The sequence below is a fragment of the Dipodomys merriami genome, unplaced genomic scaffold (assembly GCF_024711535.1).
Source record: "Dipodomys merriami isolate MVZ:Mamm:240054 unplaced genomic scaffold, mDipMer1.0.p SCAF_154, whole genome shotgun sequence".
Classification (NCBI taxonomy): domain Eukaryota; kingdom Metazoa; phylum Chordata; class Mammalia; order Rodentia; family Heteromyidae; genus Dipodomys; species Dipodomys merriami.
The window spans coordinates 2,332,828-2,351,526 of record NW_027202871.1 but is presented as its reverse complement, the minus strand read 5'-3'; the positions used below and the strand labels follow the sequence as shown (position 1 = coordinate 2,351,526).

Here is an 18,699-nt window from a genome sequence, read left to right as displayed (position 1 = left end):
AACAACATACAGTGGGAAAAAACATAGCCTCTTACAACTGATGGGAAAGCTGGGTAGCCATATGCAGAAAACTAAAAGTGGATCCCTGCTTGTCACCACATACTAATATCAGTTCAAAGTGGATCAAAGACCTCAACATCACACCCAAAAATCTGAAACTGCTGCAAGAGAGAGTAGGAAAGACATGAGAACTTATGGGCATAGGCAGGAACTTCCTGAACAGAGTCTCAGGGGCACAGCAGACTGGAGAGAGACTCAACAAGTGAGACTACATCAAAATAAAAAGTTTCTGCACAGCTAAGGACATAGTCACTAAACTATAAAGACAGTCAACAGACTGGCAGAAGATCTTTACCAGCAATACATCAGACAAAGGCCTAATATTAAATATACACAAGGAGCTCAAGAAACTAACCCTTCCAAACCTAATAAACGAGCCACTAAATGGGCAAGGGAGCTAAGGAGAGACTCCTCAGAAGAAGAGGGAAGAATGGCAAAGGAATACCTGAGGAAATGCTCACCATCCCTGGATGTAAAGGAAATGCAAATCAAAATAACTCTGAGATTCCACTTCACCCCAGTTAGATTGGCTAAAATTGTGAATTGGCAGGGATGTGGGGGAAAAGGAACCCTACTGCACTGCTGGTGGGAATGTAAACTAACCAACCACTCAAAAAACTAAACACAGACCTTCCCTACAACCCAGACATACTAGTCTTGGACATCTACCTGACCATCATGACCCAGGAAATGATAAGGACACCTGCACACCCATGTTTGTTGCTGCACTGTTCACAATAGCCACAATATGGAAACACACAGATGCCGTAAAGATGAGTGGATCCAAACAATGTGGTATACCTAAATACAATGGAATTTTACACAGACATTAGAAAGAATAAAATAATGTCATTTTCAGGGAAGTGAATGGACCTTGAACAAATCATGTTAACTGAGGTAAGCCAAGCCCAGAGAGATCCATGGCATATCTCCCTGATATGTGGAAGTTACATCTAAAATGCACTGGGATATGAACAATTACACAGAATTCCAGATACTCACATACAATGAAACACAAAGAAGATTATCTTTGGAGAGAATCACAAAGGTTCAAGCACCTTTTCAGTTGTATATAAAATAATATACATATGGAGATGAACCCCAAAGATAGGGAAACAAAGGGCTTTTTTCTCCATTTTTTTCCATTTGTGGATGACCTTACATAAGATGTATTCACAAACACATGGTAGTGGGCAGTGCAGGGAATTAGAGCAGAGACAGTGAAGAAGTGCAGCAGTGGACGGCATGGCTGCACTGGCCATGAGGAGAGTGAACTATGCCATCTGTGGGTGGAGGGAGGGAATAGGGGAGGGGAGGGATCAGATGACACCATGCAATAGACAATGTACTTACTAGCTGATGTATGTAAAGGCAACCCCACTGTATTTCACCATTAAAACAACAATAAACTAATTGAGGTGGGGGAGGAACAAGAAAATGAAGGGCAGAGAAAAAGTATCAAACCCCACTCCAGCCTCATCCGCATGAGCGCTGGCGCAGTGAGTATTTGCCACGAGGGCAGGTCCAAGCTCCTGCAGAGAAATTGGTTGCTGGGGCCCAGGTCCTTAGGAGACATCCAGTAAGGAAATCCAATGTCCAGCCCCCCCCCCCAAGGAAGGTCATGGGCAGCTAACGGGAGGCGAGCTACAGGGGGCCTTGTGGGTCAACCTGAAAAGGGAGAGAAGAGGCTGCAGACAGCCTTACCTTAAGCTTAGTACATGTCAATTGGAAGTTACCATGTTTCCTCTGCTTCTATGGTTATGGATAACCATTAGAAGGGAAAGTGAGCCAGTGGCTTGTGCCTGTCATCCCAGCTATGGAGGAGGCTGAGATCTGAGGATCAAGGTTTAAAGCCAGCCCAGGCAGGAAAGTCTGTGAGGCTCTTATTTCCACTAAACTACTCAGAAAAAGCCAAAAGTGACACTGTGGCTCAACAGGTAGAGCAATAGCCTTGAGCACAGAGAGGCTTAGCCCCTGAGTTCAAGGCCCAGGACTAACAAAAAAAAAAAAAAAAGAGATGTGATAGAAATGAATGAAAGAGAAGCTGCACAGACTTGTCACTGGGATGATCAGTGGGGGATCCCTGTTCACATGGGGGAATCACTGGGGGATCCCTGTTCATACAGGGTGATGATTGGGGGTCCCTGTTCACATGGGATGATTACTGGGGGGGGTCCCTGTTCACACCAGACAATCACTGGGGGATCCCCGTTCACAGGGGATGGTCACTGGGGGTCCCTGTTCACATGGGGCGATCACTGGGGGAATCCTTGTTCACATGAGACGATTACTGGGGAGGGGTCCCTGTTCACATGGGGTGATCACTGGGGGATCCCTGTTCACCTGGGGCCAACACTGGGGGCTCCCTGTTCACACAGGGTGATCACTGGGGGGGTCCTTGTTTACATGGGATGTTCACTGGGAGTCCCTGTTCACAGTCAACCACTGGAGGGTCCCTATTCACATGCATGGTCTCTGGGGCATCCCTGTTCACATGGGATGATCACTGGGGGAATCCCTGTTCACATGGGGTAATCACTGGGGGATCCCTGTTCACACAGGGTTATCACTGGGGGATCCCTGTTCACATGGGGCAATCACTGGAGGATTCCTGTTCATACAGGATGGTCACTGGGGGTTCCTGTTCACACGGCATATCACTGGGGGGGTCCCCGTTCACACGGGACAATCACTGGGGGGTCCCTGTTTACATGGGACGGTAACTGGGGGGTCCCTGTTCACACAGATCATCACTGGTGAATCCCTGTTCACATGGGGTGATCACTGGGGGGGTCCCCGTTCACATGGAACGGTCACTTGAGGGGTCCCTGTTCACACGGGGTGGTCACTGGGGGATTGCTGTTCATACGGACGGTCACTGGGGAGGGGTCCCTGTTCACATGGGCGGTCACTGGGGAATCCCTGTTCACATGGGACGGTCACTGGGGAATCCCTGTTTACACGGACGGTCACTGGGGGGATCCCTGTTCACACGGATGGTCACTGGGGGGGGGTCCCTATCACATGGGACTGTCACTGGGGAATCCCTATTCACACGGGACGGTCACTGGGGAATCCCTGTTTACACGGACGGTCACTGGGGGGATCCCTATTCACACGGGATGGTCACTGGGGGGGGTCCCTATTGACACGGACGGTCACTGGGGAATCCCTGTTCACACGGACGGTCACTGGGGGGATCCCTATTCACACGGACGGTCACTGGGGGGATCCCTATTCACACGGTATGGTCACTGGGGGGTCCCTATTCACACGGTATGGTCACTGGGGGGTCCCTATTCACAGGACGGTCACTGGGGGGGTCCCTATTCACACAGGATGGTCACTGGGGGGTCCCTAATCACAGGACGGTCACTGGGGGGTCCCTGTTCACACGGATGGTCACTGGGGATCCCTGGGCAGCTCCCCCGGCCGGCCGCGCCGGCAAGCAGGCCTGCAGCCCACAGCCCACAGACGCCGACAGCTCACCTGCCCTCAGTCCTGAGTTTGCCAGAGACAAAGCAGCCCGGGAGCCTGGAGGCTGTGGCCCGGAACTGCCGCAGGCCTCTGGTGGAGACAGTCCTCGGGACCCGGATGAGTGGTGTTAGCTTGAGCTGCTCTGCCATTTTTTCACTTGCGAAGATAAACATGGCCTATCCAGCCATGTTATTTCTAGAGAAGAGGGGTGTAACAACCAGGGGGCCCCAAGAATCAGCCTGGCCCCGAGGCCCGGCCTGCTGGAGAGGACGGCGCATGGAGAGGCTGACGTCACCGCCCCACAGGGCACACCGCCGGAAGGGCGTGCCGTGCCGTTGAAAGGGGCGGGGCATGCTACTGGCGGGGGTGGGGCTTCGAGCCTCACGTGGCGAGCTGTCAAGAAGTGATTGGACAGTGAGCAGCTTGGGGGAGGAGCAAGAATGACAGTTGACAAAACCGTTAGGCCGATGAAACCCTTAGTCCTGGGGGAGGAGGATGGAGTGATGGAGAATAGAGAGTGGAGAGACGGAATGGAGAGAGAGACAACAGGAAGGGAGAGCAGGCAAGAGGCGCCTACCAGAGCAGAGCAGGGCAGGCCTCCTCCGGAGGTCGTTTGGGGCCTCCTCAGGAGGTTATGTAATAACCAGTGGGGCCCCGACAATCAGAGTGACCCGTGGCCCGGCATGCTGAAGGGGGTGGGACATCGAGAGGCTGACGTCACTGCCCCACGGGGCGTGCCACCGGAGGGGAGGGGCCTGCCACCGGAGGGAGGGGCATGCCGCCGAAAAGGGGAGGGGCCTAGCCTATATGAGGGCTGTGCTTTCCAAGTCCTGAGGGACTGGAGGAGACAGGAGTGCTGCAGGAGGGAGGGAGAGCGACGAGGGGAGGAGTAGGAGTGGAGGGAGAGACGGCAGGAGGGGAAAGCCTGCCGGAGCAGAGCAGGGCAGCCTGTGGAGGGCAGGGCAGGCCTCCAGGGGCCATTCGGGGCCTCCTCGGGAGGTCATTCGGGGCCTCCTCTAGAGAGGCCCGTGGAGAGGCCTCCCGGAGCAGAGCAGGGCAGGCCAGAGGAGAGTGGAGAGGCCTGCAGAGGAGGAGGAAGGGAAGAAAGGCAAAAGCCTTCCCCTTTGGAGGCTTGGAGCTTTGCAGCTTTGGAGGTCTGGGGCTGGAGGTTTGCAGACCGACAGACTAATTGGAGGTTTGCAGACCAACTAATAAAGATCAGGGGATCAGGGTTGCCCCATTGGAGGCTTGGAGGCTTGGTGGTCGAGGCTGCTCTTGGTTCTGGGTATCCAGCCCCGGACAAGGTAGTCACAGCCCCCTTTCTGGTGTAAACAGTGTAAATAAATTTGTTAGCTTTAATCATGCCTCGATGGATTATCTTGCTCTTTAGAGGTCATAATTGGGCTGTTGGAAATGGTAGCATCACCCCGCAAAGTGGAAAAGTACCAGGAACGCTTGTTGAGTTGAGTCACCCTAAGTTGATGAATGTTCTGGAGAAGAAAATGTGGACAGGCCATTGCTATGAGAGGCAATACCTGGGAAGGGATGAACATTTGGGGTATGACCTCATTGCTCAGTGGGGAAGCATCTGCCAGCAAGCCAGACACTGTCAGGCTTCACAAGGAGCCACCAGGGCTGCCCAGATGCCCTGACACCAGCTCTCTACCAGAACGTGGAAGAGAGCCATGGAGCAGGAACACAGTCACCAGTGCCAGGCTTTATGCCATGCTTTGTGTCTGTGGCCTGGGCTGGCCGAGCTGCTCACGTTGCCTGGAGGCTGGGTGTCCTATGTCTCTGAAGGAGGGAGAAGCTCACCAAGGGTCCAAACACAATTGAGAAGCTCAACATCCAACCACACGGCACACCCCACGTCTACCTTTTGGAAGATGATGTTGGGATGTAGAATCCAGATGTGGAGGAGAAAGGAAGGATGGAAGGCCTGGAGGAGGGTTTAAAATGGTCTGTTCACCCCTGTGATTAATAATGGGTGAGTTGGGGCTGGGAAGGTGGCTCAGTGGTAGAGTGCTTGCCTTGCATGCCTGAGGCCCTGGGTTTGATTCCTCAGCATCACATAAGCAGAAAAAGCTGGAAGTGGTGCTATGGCTCAGGTGGTAGAGAGCTAGGCTTGAGCATAAGAGCTGAGGGAAAGTGCCCAGGCCCAGAGTTCAAGATCCATGACTGATAAAAAAAAAAATTGAGTGAGTTGAATAAAATGGAACAGAGGGTGGAGGATGGAGCAAAGAAGAGGTAGACAACCTGAGAGACAACTCAGTCTGCATCACCAAGCCCTGGTAACCATACTGTTGGTGCCCAAGAGCTGCTGTCCGGGTCTCACATTACTTGTGCGTCAGGAAGGCCCATCCTGCCTCCTGCATTATTCAGTCTCCAGCACACACTGCCCCAGTTACTGATGCCTCGTGGATCTTGGCAGACCAGCTTTGACCTCGAGTTTGTTACTGCCACTCACCACATCATTTTTTTTTTTAACTGTATTTTTTTTTTGTCTTTTCTTTTTTGGTACTGGGGATCGAACCCAGGACGTTGCACTTGCTAGGCAAGCGCTTTGCCACTGAGCTACATCCCAGCCCTCACCACATCATTTTAAGGGTGTAAATGAAATGCTCACCCAATCCATTTGTGAGACTGTCACTTGGGGCTGCCATCTCCGGAGTTCTGGTCCCCACAGGAAGGCACACAGCAGCACACCTGCCTGCTAGGGCAGCAACTCCCTGGATGCTTTTTCTGTTCTTTTTTTCTTTTTTGCATTTTTATTAGCACCCATTAGTTGTAGAATGGGGCTTCATATTGATACATCTATATAACATACAAGGTACCTGTTACCTTCCCTCATTTCCTTACTCCCTTCCTAATACAATCTCAACAAATATAATATTTTTCCATTTTCACACATGTATGTAAAGCACATTGACCATCTTCTCCCTCCTTCACTCTCTCCATATACCCACACCCCTCACCAGCACCCCACACAGGACCTGTCTTACAGTTCTGATCATTATTTGTAAAGGGTGTGCTAGTTGCTCAAGTGGGGTTTCACACCCTGGTATTTCACATGTGCTGTCATCATTTGATTCTCTTGTACATTCTCACTTTCTTATAGAAGAGTGGATTTATATTTACCTGGGTCCGAAAGTTAATGATCTCAATGATTACTGACCCATGCCTTAAGCACTTCTTCACAAAGCCTCTGGCATTGGGGCAGTAGACTGAGGCTGTCCACACAGAACTAGCTATCAGAGCCAGGAGAAAAGATTGCATCCTTTTGAGTGTCTGTCTTTGGGGGAGGTAAGTATCTGAGCCATCCAGAGCCATGTAAAACACAGTGCACATGGAACAAGTGTAGCATTGCTCTATGAAATCTATTGTTCCAGCAACTAGATGCTTCTTCTTAGACACCAATTGAACCACAGAGCAGTGAATGACTATCACTGGTACTCCCTCTCCCCTGGAACCATCACTTCCTCCCCACCCCGGGTGGTATCCAATCCTCTAGTTCGAGCCTGCATTACTTTAGAGATCTTGTCTATAAACTAGAGTACTTACTGGAGATGAGCTAATTATCTTAATCTGCTCCAAAGCTTCTGTCAGGCTGTCTTCGATCTCAGAGTCATCCAAGGAGAAGAGGTCCCCAGCTCGGGAGAGATCTTTTTGTCCCAAGACAAGTCTGAACAGTTGATGCATGATGAGGGATTTGATCAGTTGACTTTCTGAAGATCTGTGTGCTCAGTTATCAGGCGTTAGGAAGAGAAAACCATGTAGCAGGAGGTAGATTTTATATTCCACAAGAAGCCATTTTCCTCTAGACTTTGAGGTTGTCTCAGCCGCTCTCTGGAAAGAGAAACAAATGACAGGCTTCAGCCACTGGCAGAATGGCATGTGTGCACAGGACGTGACCTTAGCTCTGCCAGAGGGGAAATGTGGACCAAGTGACAGATTCAGCTTGATGGTCTTTAAATGAGCTCTCGACTTATTTTTGGCTCAGGAAGTTCTGTCAGAAATGATTAGATCTCCCTGGAATTTAATTTTAACCTAAAAAAAGTGCAGCTCATACCTTGCACTTACTTCTTTATTTTCTCTTTTCTACTTCAAGGAAAACAAAAAGTGGACAAGAAACAAATAGGCCTGGCACATGCTAGCTGTCCCCTCTCCAGACTGCTGTGGAAATCAAACAGAAGGCGAGGATCAAAGGAACAAGGGGACACAGGACTAGCTATTAGACTCCTGCCTGGTGTCTTTCAGGATCCTGAACACGGAAGCCATTCTTACCCTCCTCCCTAGATTCATTCTGCTATTTTGGCAATAGAAATTGGCCTTACCATACTCCTACGTGCTCCTAATCAAGCAGCAATAAGCTCCAGGATTCTGCCACAGCTCTCAGGGTTAGGTGAACCTCGGGGTTGGGTAAAGCTCACACATGTTACAGTGGTGTGATGCAGCCGAGCCATGCCTCTAGCCCTGTTTTTTGCTGGCTGCTTTCCGATAGGGGTCTTGCTTCCTGCACAGATGTGCACCTAATCCCTCCCTGCCATCTGTCTACGCTAGGCTACTTGCCACAGCTCGGAGCACAGGTATGCATGTGGTATTAAGCTACCTCCAAGGAGGTGGAGCCAGGCAGATGTGTCCACCAGGGCTGGATGGACATTGCCATCTTCCCAGTCTCCGTTTCCTGCATGGCCCGGACAACAGGTTCATGTCACCCATGAGTATCCTTCACAGCCCTGCCTGATAGACAAGAAAGAGATCAGTTGGATCACACCATCTTTCACTCCTACATAGCCAACGGTTGAAGTCTTGTGGATGTTCGCAGGAAGCCTCACACTGTTGTTCGTACACCCAGCGTCCTTAATTATTACAGCTCCACGAGACGATGTTCAGAGAGGCAAGAAACTGCCAGCCAAGACACATGCAAAGAAGTTGTGGGGCGCAGAGTGAAGGCCCCGGGTCTTTGGGGCTTCTCACGGACAACAATGCTGCATGTTGGTTATTACTGAGCTCCCTGTTCCCAGAAGCCCTCATGTAGGGGCGCCCGGCATGCTGCCACCTGCTGCATTTTCTGAGCAATGATTTCTAAGGCATTTTGCCCTAGTCAGTGGTTAATGCTTTCTTCCCCCTGCTTGTCTTTTTTTTTAAATTTATATTTTAATGCCAGTACTGGGGCTTGAACTCAGGATCTCTTGCTCTTGCTCTGCATGTATGCATTTAGGTACTCTACCACTTGAATCATTTTCTGTTTCAGTGGGTTTTTTTTGTTTGATTGTCTTAGATTATTTTCCTAGTTAGTTAGAGATAGAAGCTGGTGGACTTTTCTGCCCAGGATGACTTTGAACCCTGATCTTCGGGTTTCAGCCTCCTGAGTAGCTGGGATTATAGAATGAGCTATAGAGCCTGGCTCCAGCACAGCAGTGGTGGTCAGATCCCCAACAACTTTTGCCTGATGCCCTGAGAAACTCCTTCTCCTTACAAATGTCACTATCCTGAGGGTCACCTGAACGCAAACACATGCACACATGTACACACACTTGAGTATGCTTGAAATACACATGCGTGTACCCACATGTACCTCCAGACTCAGGGGCTTCCCACTCTAAGATTTCTGCTGAAAGCTTCCCCACCTCATGCTCCCACCAACCTTGCGTCAATAATTGTTAGTAATTATTAATTAATAATATACGTTATTGAAGAGGAAACAGCAAGTTCAGTGCCACATTGGGCCACAGGCCACTTCCTGGTAGTTCAGCCTCCAAACCTCAACACTCTGCATCTCAAAAAAACAAAAACACCCCACCGGCTTGCAAAAGCCTCTTGTGTTCCACCTCTTTAATTTCTTTCCTTTTCATTATTTCCTGCCCTAATCTTAAAGCAATCCTTATCTGAGGCGCACTCTCTTCATGCAGTTTTAGTTTTTTGGTTTTCGTTTGTTTTTAAGCACAGATTGATGGAGGAGCTCTCCCTAAGAAACAAGCATGATCGTTTCGAGGAGTCACAACTGTCCCCCAGTTTACCTGTCTTGTTAACTTGCTGTTTGCTACTCCACCTCTTCAGACTGGGCGCAGCCGGCTGGTGACCTCCGCTCAGCTCAGGGAGGAGGGTGGTGTGGACTGTGGCAGGGAGAGGAATTCCAGGAATGCAGCCCAAAGCCACGGGCAGCACCCCCCCAGGGGCAGGGGCAGGTGACAGGCAGCACCTCGCTCTGGACAGGCACCCAGTGAAAGCCGCTTTCTGGGGGATACAAAGCCAGCTCCAGTAAAGGAGCCTTGTTTTGTTTAGGGGAGAAGACAGAACTCCCAGTGTTGGTGAAAACTTACACTCACCCTGGGGAGAATGGGGGTGGGGAAGGTCAGCAGTCTCCCCAGGGCCCAGGGGAGATGGGGCTGAGGCCTGATACCCACTCCCCTCCCCCTTCACTGTGTGCGTGTTGGCTCTGGGATTAGAACCCAGAACCTTTGCATTCTTCCTTAGTTTTTTTTGCTCAAGGCTGTCATGCTACCACTTGAGCTTCAGCTTGACTTCCAGCATTTTGGCAGTTAATTGGAGATGAGTTTTACAGATTTGTCTGCACTGGCTAGCTTCAAATCATGATACTCAGATCTCAGTGCCCTGAGTAGCTAGGATTACAGGTGTGAGCCACCAGACTGGTGGCAACAACCAGAGAAAAAGTCACTCTTGCTTAACTTTTTAACACTTCAGAGAAGAACAAAAGGCACCTCAAACAGTCCCTGTTAACCCAAAAGCTAACAGTATATGCTTTGAACCATGCTTAAAAAACATCAAGTATTCCTCTTGGCCCCTGCTTTCCCCCAGAGGGGATTTAGTGGGTTTACGGGTCATCACAGGAAAGTACTCAGGGCTCTCCTGCAGCAAAGTCCCTCTTCAGGATCACAGGATGTAAACTGTCTCTCCAGGAGTGACACCTTCCAAGCCATGGTGGACATGATTCCTGGCTAGAGGAATCATGCGTACCACATGATCACCAGCATTTCCCACCAGCTCGCGTACAGAAGAGTTCCTTTATTCACCCAGAATCCTGTCCTTCACCCACCCCAGGAGTGGGACCAGTCCTTTAATAGCACTGTGTTCTTGTAGCTCACTCCCTCCTATTATCCCTCCTATGTGTGTGTGTGTGTGTGTGTGTGTGTGTGTGTGTGTATGTGTGCGTGTGCACATGCACCTATACTGGCACTTGATATCAGGGCTTTGCACCCTTGCCTGGCTTTTTTTTCTCTCTCAGGCTGGTGTTGCTCTACTTTTTGAGCCACAGCTCCACTTCTGGGTTTTTGGTGGTTAATTAGAGATGTGTGTTGTGGACTTTCCTGCCTGGGCTGGCTTTGAACCAGGATCATCATTTCTCAGCCTCTTGAGAAACTAGGATCACGGTGTGAGTCCCAGGCACGTGGCTTCCTGCCTCCCTTTCCAGAGGTAACAAATGACTAATAGGCATTTTCGGTGTTGAGGAGCTCTGGTCCTCTCTATTTGCATCATGTATGCATTTTCATCGCCCTTTCTCCCAGTCTTACCATCCAGATACAGTTCATTTGCTTTTGAATGTATTTCTGGAGATTTGGGGGTAACAACTTTATTTTATCCTCTGGAGAGAGACCCTACCCTCATTAAGGCTGAAGAGTAACGATGATTCCCCTCCCTCCACCCAGAGCATGTGTCCTAATTCTTTATATCTCAGACCATTTTTGTGCCTGAATTCAGATGCGTGAATTTTCCAAGTAAGTTTAGGAGAGGGACATCACGCACTCTCTCAACGACCTTGCAAGGGTACTCGCACTTCATGTGCACTACTGAGTAAATGAATACTTCGTTATGCATGTGTAGACTATCCGGAAATACACACATGGGAGAGTTCATTCCCTCCATTCTGGGGGTATGCCAGTAGAGAATGCTGATTCTCAGAGGGGGTGAGGCGTTCCCCTAAACCTACTTAGCACAGGAAGTCAATTTATCCAGAGGAATTCAGCCCCTAGTTTTCAACTCAGTTCAGAATATTCCTGATTTCCTCAACTTCAGAAAGTTTCTAGAATGGCAAGATCTCTCTCCCCCCTCCCATCTCTCTCTCTCTCTCTTTCTCTCTCCCTCTCTCTTTTATGTTTTTGGACAGCATTATTATGCACCAATACATTTTCAGATTTCTTTGTCTGAATTAAAAATATCCATTCACTAACTTAGACACTTCCGGGCCCAGAAAGGTTTTATCAAGTTCTCAGATTATTTTTCCCCTTGAAAGAAAGGATAGAAGTTTCTTTGGGAGGGCGTCCCTTTGCTCACGGGCTGACAGGACTGCAGGCGTTCCCATGGAACTGGCTGCACACATTTCAGCCCTTTGCAGAGGGCCTATTGTCCCCGGATGCCTGCCTCTGTGCCCTGCACTCCCCTGGGTGCCTCTGCCTGGCACGGCTCTACCACTTCTGCACACAGTTTCCAGGCTCGGATCTTCCAGTGGGTATCCCCACTGGCTCTGTCTTTTGGACCAGGACTCGTACGGTGTGTTTGTACTAGGCTGATGGTCATTAAGCAGAGACAAACATCAAATTGGCCACTGATTTAGGTAGGAACTCAATCTACTTAGTTCTCTGTCCATGCTACAGCATTGGAACCAGGTAAAGAGAAAACTTAGGTTTCCCTGCAGGGAATGAGAGAGAACTTACCCGTGAGCTTTTTAAACCCAAGACCTCTGCAGGCTTTCAGGGTAGTTTCATACTGTCTCCATGTTTGTTACCTGTTAAAGTTTATTTGCAGATCATATTTGCTCTGGAATGATACGAATCTTTGCATAAAAATTGAGCCCTAATTCCAAGTCTATTATGTCTACCCCCCCCCCTGAAAATATCCCAAACCCTCCAACTGTGAGAAGCCCTCATGTTAGAGTTTTCTTCATTTGTATGTACAGGGTACACACTACACAATCTCCTAAGTATTTTTTCTCTTCTTTAAATGTAAAGAACCTATGCGTGTCACTGGACACAATGGCCGTTTATTATACTAATTTAATGTGTGTGCAGAAGAAGAAAAGCAGGTGGTTAGACTGGAAGATGCGATCCAGAGGAAGCCACAGCAGCGGTGGTTATCAGTAAAGGCCATGCCCGGTCGCTGTGGACCTGTGTAGAAAAACTGTAGGCAGGGACAGTTTCTGCCCATTTCAAAGCGTTTCTTGAGATCAACAAAATTATTTGGGGAAGGAGACTATCACAGAGTAGACACACAAACGGCACACCTGTAGGATTGAGAAGCAGCGGTTTTTAGCTCCTAAGGCCTAAAGATGTGTTGTATGTAGTCAGCCACCAAGGCGTGCACTTTGAGCCCAGTACCTGAAGTGCCTGCCTGCCCGGCTGGACACGCCAGCCCTTTCCCAGCCCTTTCCCCAAGCTCTCTGACATCAGCTTTAGTTTTAGCTGAACAAAAGGACAGGAAAGTAAACAACCGTACCTCGTAGGCCAGGCAACTGTGGTGGCCGAAGCCTGATCTTTAGTGCAGTTGAGCTATGACCCTACAGTGAGCTGCTAGGCTGTCTGCAGCCCCTGCTTGGCCTGCTGCTGCCGCCGCCACTGCCGCTGCCGCTGCCGCCGCTGCTGCTGGTGGCTCCCGGCGCCTCCCGCATCGGCTGCCCCTCCCTCCAACCTAGTGTGGAATCCACAAACTAGCAACTTCCCCTCCCGGCTCCCAAACTTCTCTTCAGACCTGACCATTGGCACAAAGCCTAACTGGTTTCTCTGGTGGACTTCCAGGCGCTTCTCTTAGTTGCTGGGCAGTTTAAAAGAATTAGATTTACATCTGTCTACCAACCAGTAATTTAGGTTCTGTTAATTAATAACTCACTTTAAGGGATCAAGGAAGTTTTAGGTTACTATCAGATGTAGCCCCCCTTCCCCCACTTTTTCCCCCTGGAATGGAGGAAAGGACTTGGGGACAAAGGGAGAGAGGGGAACAGTGGATTGAAATATTGAAGCCTAATACGCTGGAAGAAAATACCACATGGCTAGAAGAAGATTGCTGAGAAAAAGCAGGCGCTCCTAGCACCCTGCACCTGCGTGGCCTTTGCCTCTGTCCCTGCCTGCATCTGCATGGCATGCCATTAGAGCTGGAAAGAAAACACTAACAACCCCAGGGATTCTTCCAACTTCTCCCTAACGGCTGATACACTTCCTTCTATTTCCCAGGGAAAGAACTCTTCTTTCAGGCCTGACATGGGGGGGGGGTGTCTTTCAGGGTGGTCCCTCATCTCTTACTCCTTGCTCTTGCAGGAAAACGCTCTTCAAAGGCTCTGAAGGCACCGGAGGCTCTTTTCTCCCAAGGGTGCAGAAGAAAAGGGTTTTCTCTCCTCTCCAGTGACCTCAGGTCTTGCCTGTCTGTAGGGGATACAATTCATCTGAGCCTCTCCCAACCAGTGCATCCAGTCAAACTGTGACCCTCTGGGGAGGGGAACATGTAAGGAAATGGTAATATGTTCACATCACCGGCAATTAGGCTGCTGTGCAAACAAACTGCTGGCTGAATAAAAAGCATGCTCAGGAGGTGAAAAACCATTTTCCCCTGCCTACCACCCACTATCCACATATCCCAGCCATAACCCTAGCTAAATCTCCATAAGAAACCATGCTCATTGGGTGGAATCAATGTCCATCAACTGGATGGGCCCTAAAGGGACAATGTGACTAATGTAGGGGAGAGAGATGGGACCTTTCCAGGCCAAGTTGAGGGTGAGGAGGAATATCTGGCCCGTGAGGAGGGGACATTTGTGCTGCCAGACACGATAGCGAGAGGACAGATGGACTGTTTGCCCTTGTGGATCCTGCCACCAGCAAACATGGTACCTTCCTTTGGGGCTCTGAAGCCAGTTTCCCTAAAGCTGGTTTGACTATGAGCGTCCTGCTTTTAAAAGTAGGGCACTAGAGATGTACACCATGACAGGTAGAGTTTGTTTCATCGTCAAAGGTGTATTTCAATGACAACTGTTATAACAAAAGCAGCACCTCTTACTTCCGAGCCAGAGAAGGCTCCTGATTGGCTCCTCCTGTGTGAGGAGAGCCAAGTGCCTCTCCACCCATCTCCGTTCTTTCTCTACACTTCAGTGACTCTCTTGAGTCCTGTCCGCTCTGTGTCCTTCATGTTCTGTATGATCTGGATGAAGAGGTCTGGCAGTGACTCCACAATCCACGTTCCCAGTCTGCACGCTCCTGCAGGATTCCCCTCCTCCAGTGTGCTGGGTTTATGATTAAATGAGATATTAAGAAGGTAGACCGTTAGGCCTACAGCAGCCCTGTTATCAGAGACTCCATCTTGCGGGCAGGCTTAGTGATATAGGTACTTCCCTTTCTGGCTCAGTGAAGTAATTGCCTGAGTTGTTGACAAGAAGCAGGGAGGGGAGGAAAAGGGAGAACGGAAGATGGACCTCTAGGAGTAGAAAATGACCTTCACTTCCATCCAGCCACAATGAAGCTAGGGTCCTCAGACTATAGACAGAAAGAGTAAGCTTCTTGGTGAGGCCACAGCTGAGCCAATACACTGACTGCTGTCCCCCCCTACTACCCCCCTCCCCAGAGGCCACCTTGTGGAAGACTTGTCACACAATGGGCAGGGACCTCTTTAGACGAGGGCTGTTAATGTGTGCATGGTGTGGAGCATCCCACATGGGGATAGGAAGTAGATTGGTGGCTGGTGGCCACCAGTCCCTCCCTGGGAACATAGGTAAGGAGCTGGTGACCCTTCATCCTGACCAACCGGATAGTGACAGCTGTCCCTTCCAGGTCACCAACCCAGCCCCTGGCCATCCCCTCAATTCTGCCACCAGACACGTCGTGACTCTTCTGCTTCGAATTCAAAATGGTGCCCTGCTCATTGAGGTAAAAGCTCCATTCCTGTGCTTGTTGTTACCCAAGGAGATCCATGCTGCCTCTCTGGACAAGATTGTTTTTGAAGCAAAGAACTTGGTGAAGAGGAACCACAGAAATGACTTTGAGTCTAGCAGCAGAAGCCTCCAAGTTTCCTGAGTGGATGTATTTGCAAGGTCAGGCTGCTGAGGTGAGCAGAGTGACCAGTGGGGTGACCTGGAGCCCAGGGCAGTGGCAGCTGTGTGGTTTCCATGCCATGAGCAACAGTGCTCCACCCCCACCCCCTGGCATTGTTGCCAGCTCCATTCTTCTCAGACAACTCATCTCAGTTTCACCAGACACTGCTGCTCTGTCGCTTGCAACTAAGAACCGACTGATATCTGACTGTCGTTTTCCTTTCGTCCTCATGACTTGCTGCTGCCCATTCCTCCACTGGACGCATGCCGCCTGCTAGGGCCCATGCACAGCCCTTGCCTCTGACCTTGTCAGGTCAGATAGCCACTGCTCTTCCACCTCTGCGCTTTACTCCACCTCTGCGCTTTACCCCATGCTCCCTCAAAAGCTGATGACCCTCAGAGAGACAGAGGGGTGGAACTCATTTGAGGAACTCTAGCTCTACCTTTTACTGGCCCAAAGGAAGAACTCAGGAAACATTTCTCAGGGGGAAGGAATACCTGTATAAATGCACCAATAAGATAAACATTTGACAATAGAAATCATTCATAAGCAGAAAGAAAGAAGCTCCCGGAATGAGATCCATTTTCTTCCCTTGTCAAATTGCTAAAAAATAGAAAATTTCTAGTTTCTCAGTCCTAACAATGAGAGGAAAAAGACTACAACCTTTTACTGAGGAAGGAAAAAAAAAAAGAAGAGCTTGCTAAATCAATAGGAAAAACACAGACCAGGCACACATTGCTCATGTCAGGAATAAAAGAGGTGACATCTTAAGAACCTGTAGAAATGTAGCAGAGAGAGGGGTCTGGGGGGACAGAAGGGAGGTGTAGGTACTCACCTGCTACTCCCCAAAGAGCCCGAGCAACAGGTGTAAGGCTGTCTGTGCAGGCGAGAGCTCCCGGGAGAACTCTGGGAATTACCAAGAGAAGAAAGGAAACCTTGTAAGATCCACAGACCTGGGAGAATGGCACAGGAGGAGAAACAAAATATTCTGGCACCTGCCACCAGGTTCCAGCCAGGGAGGAGAGGAAAGGGGAGGGGAGGGGAGAGAGGGGAGGGGATCCCCCACTCCATGGGGCCAGGGAGAAAGAGAGAGCTCTTTACATTCTCTATCAGCGCCCTTATTGGCAGGCCTCACTCTGGGAATGTTTCCCAACCTCCCAGGGTGCCTCCTGTTAGATAAGCGCCCTGAAGTCTGCACAGTAGCCTGGCTTTGGGGAAAAAAAGAATTTCTCTCACCTCTCAGTAAGCCCCGGGATGCTGTGGCCGGTGCCTCCCTGGATGAACTGGGACACAGTCTGGAGCCCCCACAAAGCTGGCTCAGTGGGTAGCTGCCTCAAGAAACCCATCTGTCTGCTGGGGTGATGGGCGTGCCTGTCTGTGCTGGAGGGGTGTGGTGATGTGAGAGCCGGGCCTCGCTGAGGCCGGCCCCAGGAGGCTTCTCCAGGACTAAGGGCAGTCACCTGTGCAGTGGCCAGCATGCTCACAACTGACCCCCATCGCTGTACACTGCCCCCCTCCCGTCCCCAGGGGTGAGCCTGAGAAGTTGTGAGGAACTTGGGGTTCTGGCTGTGGCCACACAGTCTAAGAAGACTGGAAACTCACCTCGGGGCAACCTCTTTCCACTCTGGCCGGCTCACAGGGGCAGTCCAGCTGGGAGGAATATTGTCCCCCAGCTCCATGTGTGGCCCTTGCCTACTCCATCCCCAGGGAGTCCTGCAGCTGGGATAGTCAGGGGGAGAAGGGTCACCGTGTGTGTGCTTGGGGAAGGGCTGGGGAGGGGCCTGGTAGGGGGTGCTGCAGTGGCACAGGGCTGTACCGCTCCAGGCCCCTCCCCAGGCCACCCCACACCCTTGGGACCCCACACTGAAGATGAGACAGTGATCATTCAAACCACATAAGCTAACCCCAGCTGTGATAAAAGCAATGGACTCTGAGGGCAGGTGGAAAAATTATTCCTAGGTATCTCGGGATGGGATGCAAGCAACCCCACGGCCACGGTGAGGCTGGCGTGGCCACAGGGGAGTGAGCGGTGGTCACTCCAGTCTGACAATAAGGACAATCCTTTAAACTGTCAGGGCACTGGAAGCAAGAATCTCAGGATGGGGCTCAGAACTGTTCCAGCCTGTGGACAGGAAGGAGGCTGTCCTGATGGGCCTGGACAGCAGGGGAAACTGAGGAAAGCACAGAGAGAGATGGGTGCTCATGTGCCTACGTTGTGAGATTGTATGGGGCCACGGGGTGAGATTTGTAGAGTGCTTGGGCTCACAGCTGGAATGCAAGGCCTTGGTGAGTGTCAGCTAAGCACATACCCGACAGAACGCCCCTGCAAGCCTTCTCCAACACAGGTGCAGGGATGTGCTCGAGATTCTGCATTGTGGAGCATGTCACATTTTAGTTTTATAAAACACTGCCAAAAGGATGCTCCAAAATGACTGTACAACCAATACACTCACAATTAGGGTGGCTGTTTTCTTTTTTTTTGGGGGGGGGGTATGGGTCTGGTCATGGGGCCTGAATTTCTGGGCCTGGGCACTGTCCCTCAGCTCTTCAGTTCAAGGCTAGCACTCTACCACTTGAGCCACAGCACTGCTTCTGGCTTTTTTTTCCCCCTGCTGCTTATGTGGTGCTGAGGAATCGAACCCAGGGCCTCATGCATGCAAGGCAAGAGCTCTACCACTGAGCCACCTTCCTAGCCTGGTGTCTGTTTTCTTTTTTGTCGCCTCTCTGACAACTTAGAAAAGACTTCTTAATTTGACCTACTAGCGAATAAAAATGATACCTTTTTATGTTGATTTTCTTTTTTCCTGATAAGTGAGGAGATTAAATGTATTTTAAATTCTGAACATGTTTGTGACTTTTCTAAAATACTAACTGAAGGTTATACTGTTTTCATGCATTTATCTGAAGTCTCTTTTTCTTTTTGATTTGTGTTTTACATATTGTAGACTCTAAACTCTACTACTTATATAATAATAATATTTAAATTGTGTCTCAGCTTTGGGTTTTTTCTACAAAAGTTGTATTTTGCTCTAATTGAATTTTTGAAAATATTTAATTTATACATTAAATTATATTAGAAGCATAAAGATATCCACTCACACACCCAAATACTCCTGTGTCCCATGCACCTGGC

The 18,699-nt window shown here is 49.9% G+C and overlaps 1 protein-coding gene across 10 annotated transcripts in view; it reads right to left on the bottom strand.

Annotated features, from left to right (window-relative positions):
• Veph1 (ventricular zone expressed PH domain containing 1) overlaps positions 1-16,444 on the bottom strand; it is a 144,236-nt gene extending 127,792 nt beyond the window's left edge. For 4 of the 10 annotated variants that reach the window (XM_070022874.1, XM_070022875.1, XM_070022877.1 and 1 more), the window contains exons 1-2: positions 12,988-13,211; positions 7,099-7,383 (exon numbers count right to left, since the gene is read on the bottom strand). In XM_070022874.1, coding sequence (XP_069878975.1) covers positions 7,099-7,236 — 138 coding nt within the window. In that variant the 5' untranslated portion in view covers positions 7,237-7,383; positions 12,988-13,211. Of the gene's footprint in view, positions 1-7,098; positions 7,384-12,987; positions 13,213-16,401 lie in introns of those variants that run through there. The other 6 variants (XM_070022878.1, XM_070022879.1, XM_070022880.1 and 3 more) reach the window with 3 other exon arrangements.
• Between the last annotated feature and the right edge of the window lie 2,255 nt (positions 16,445-18,699).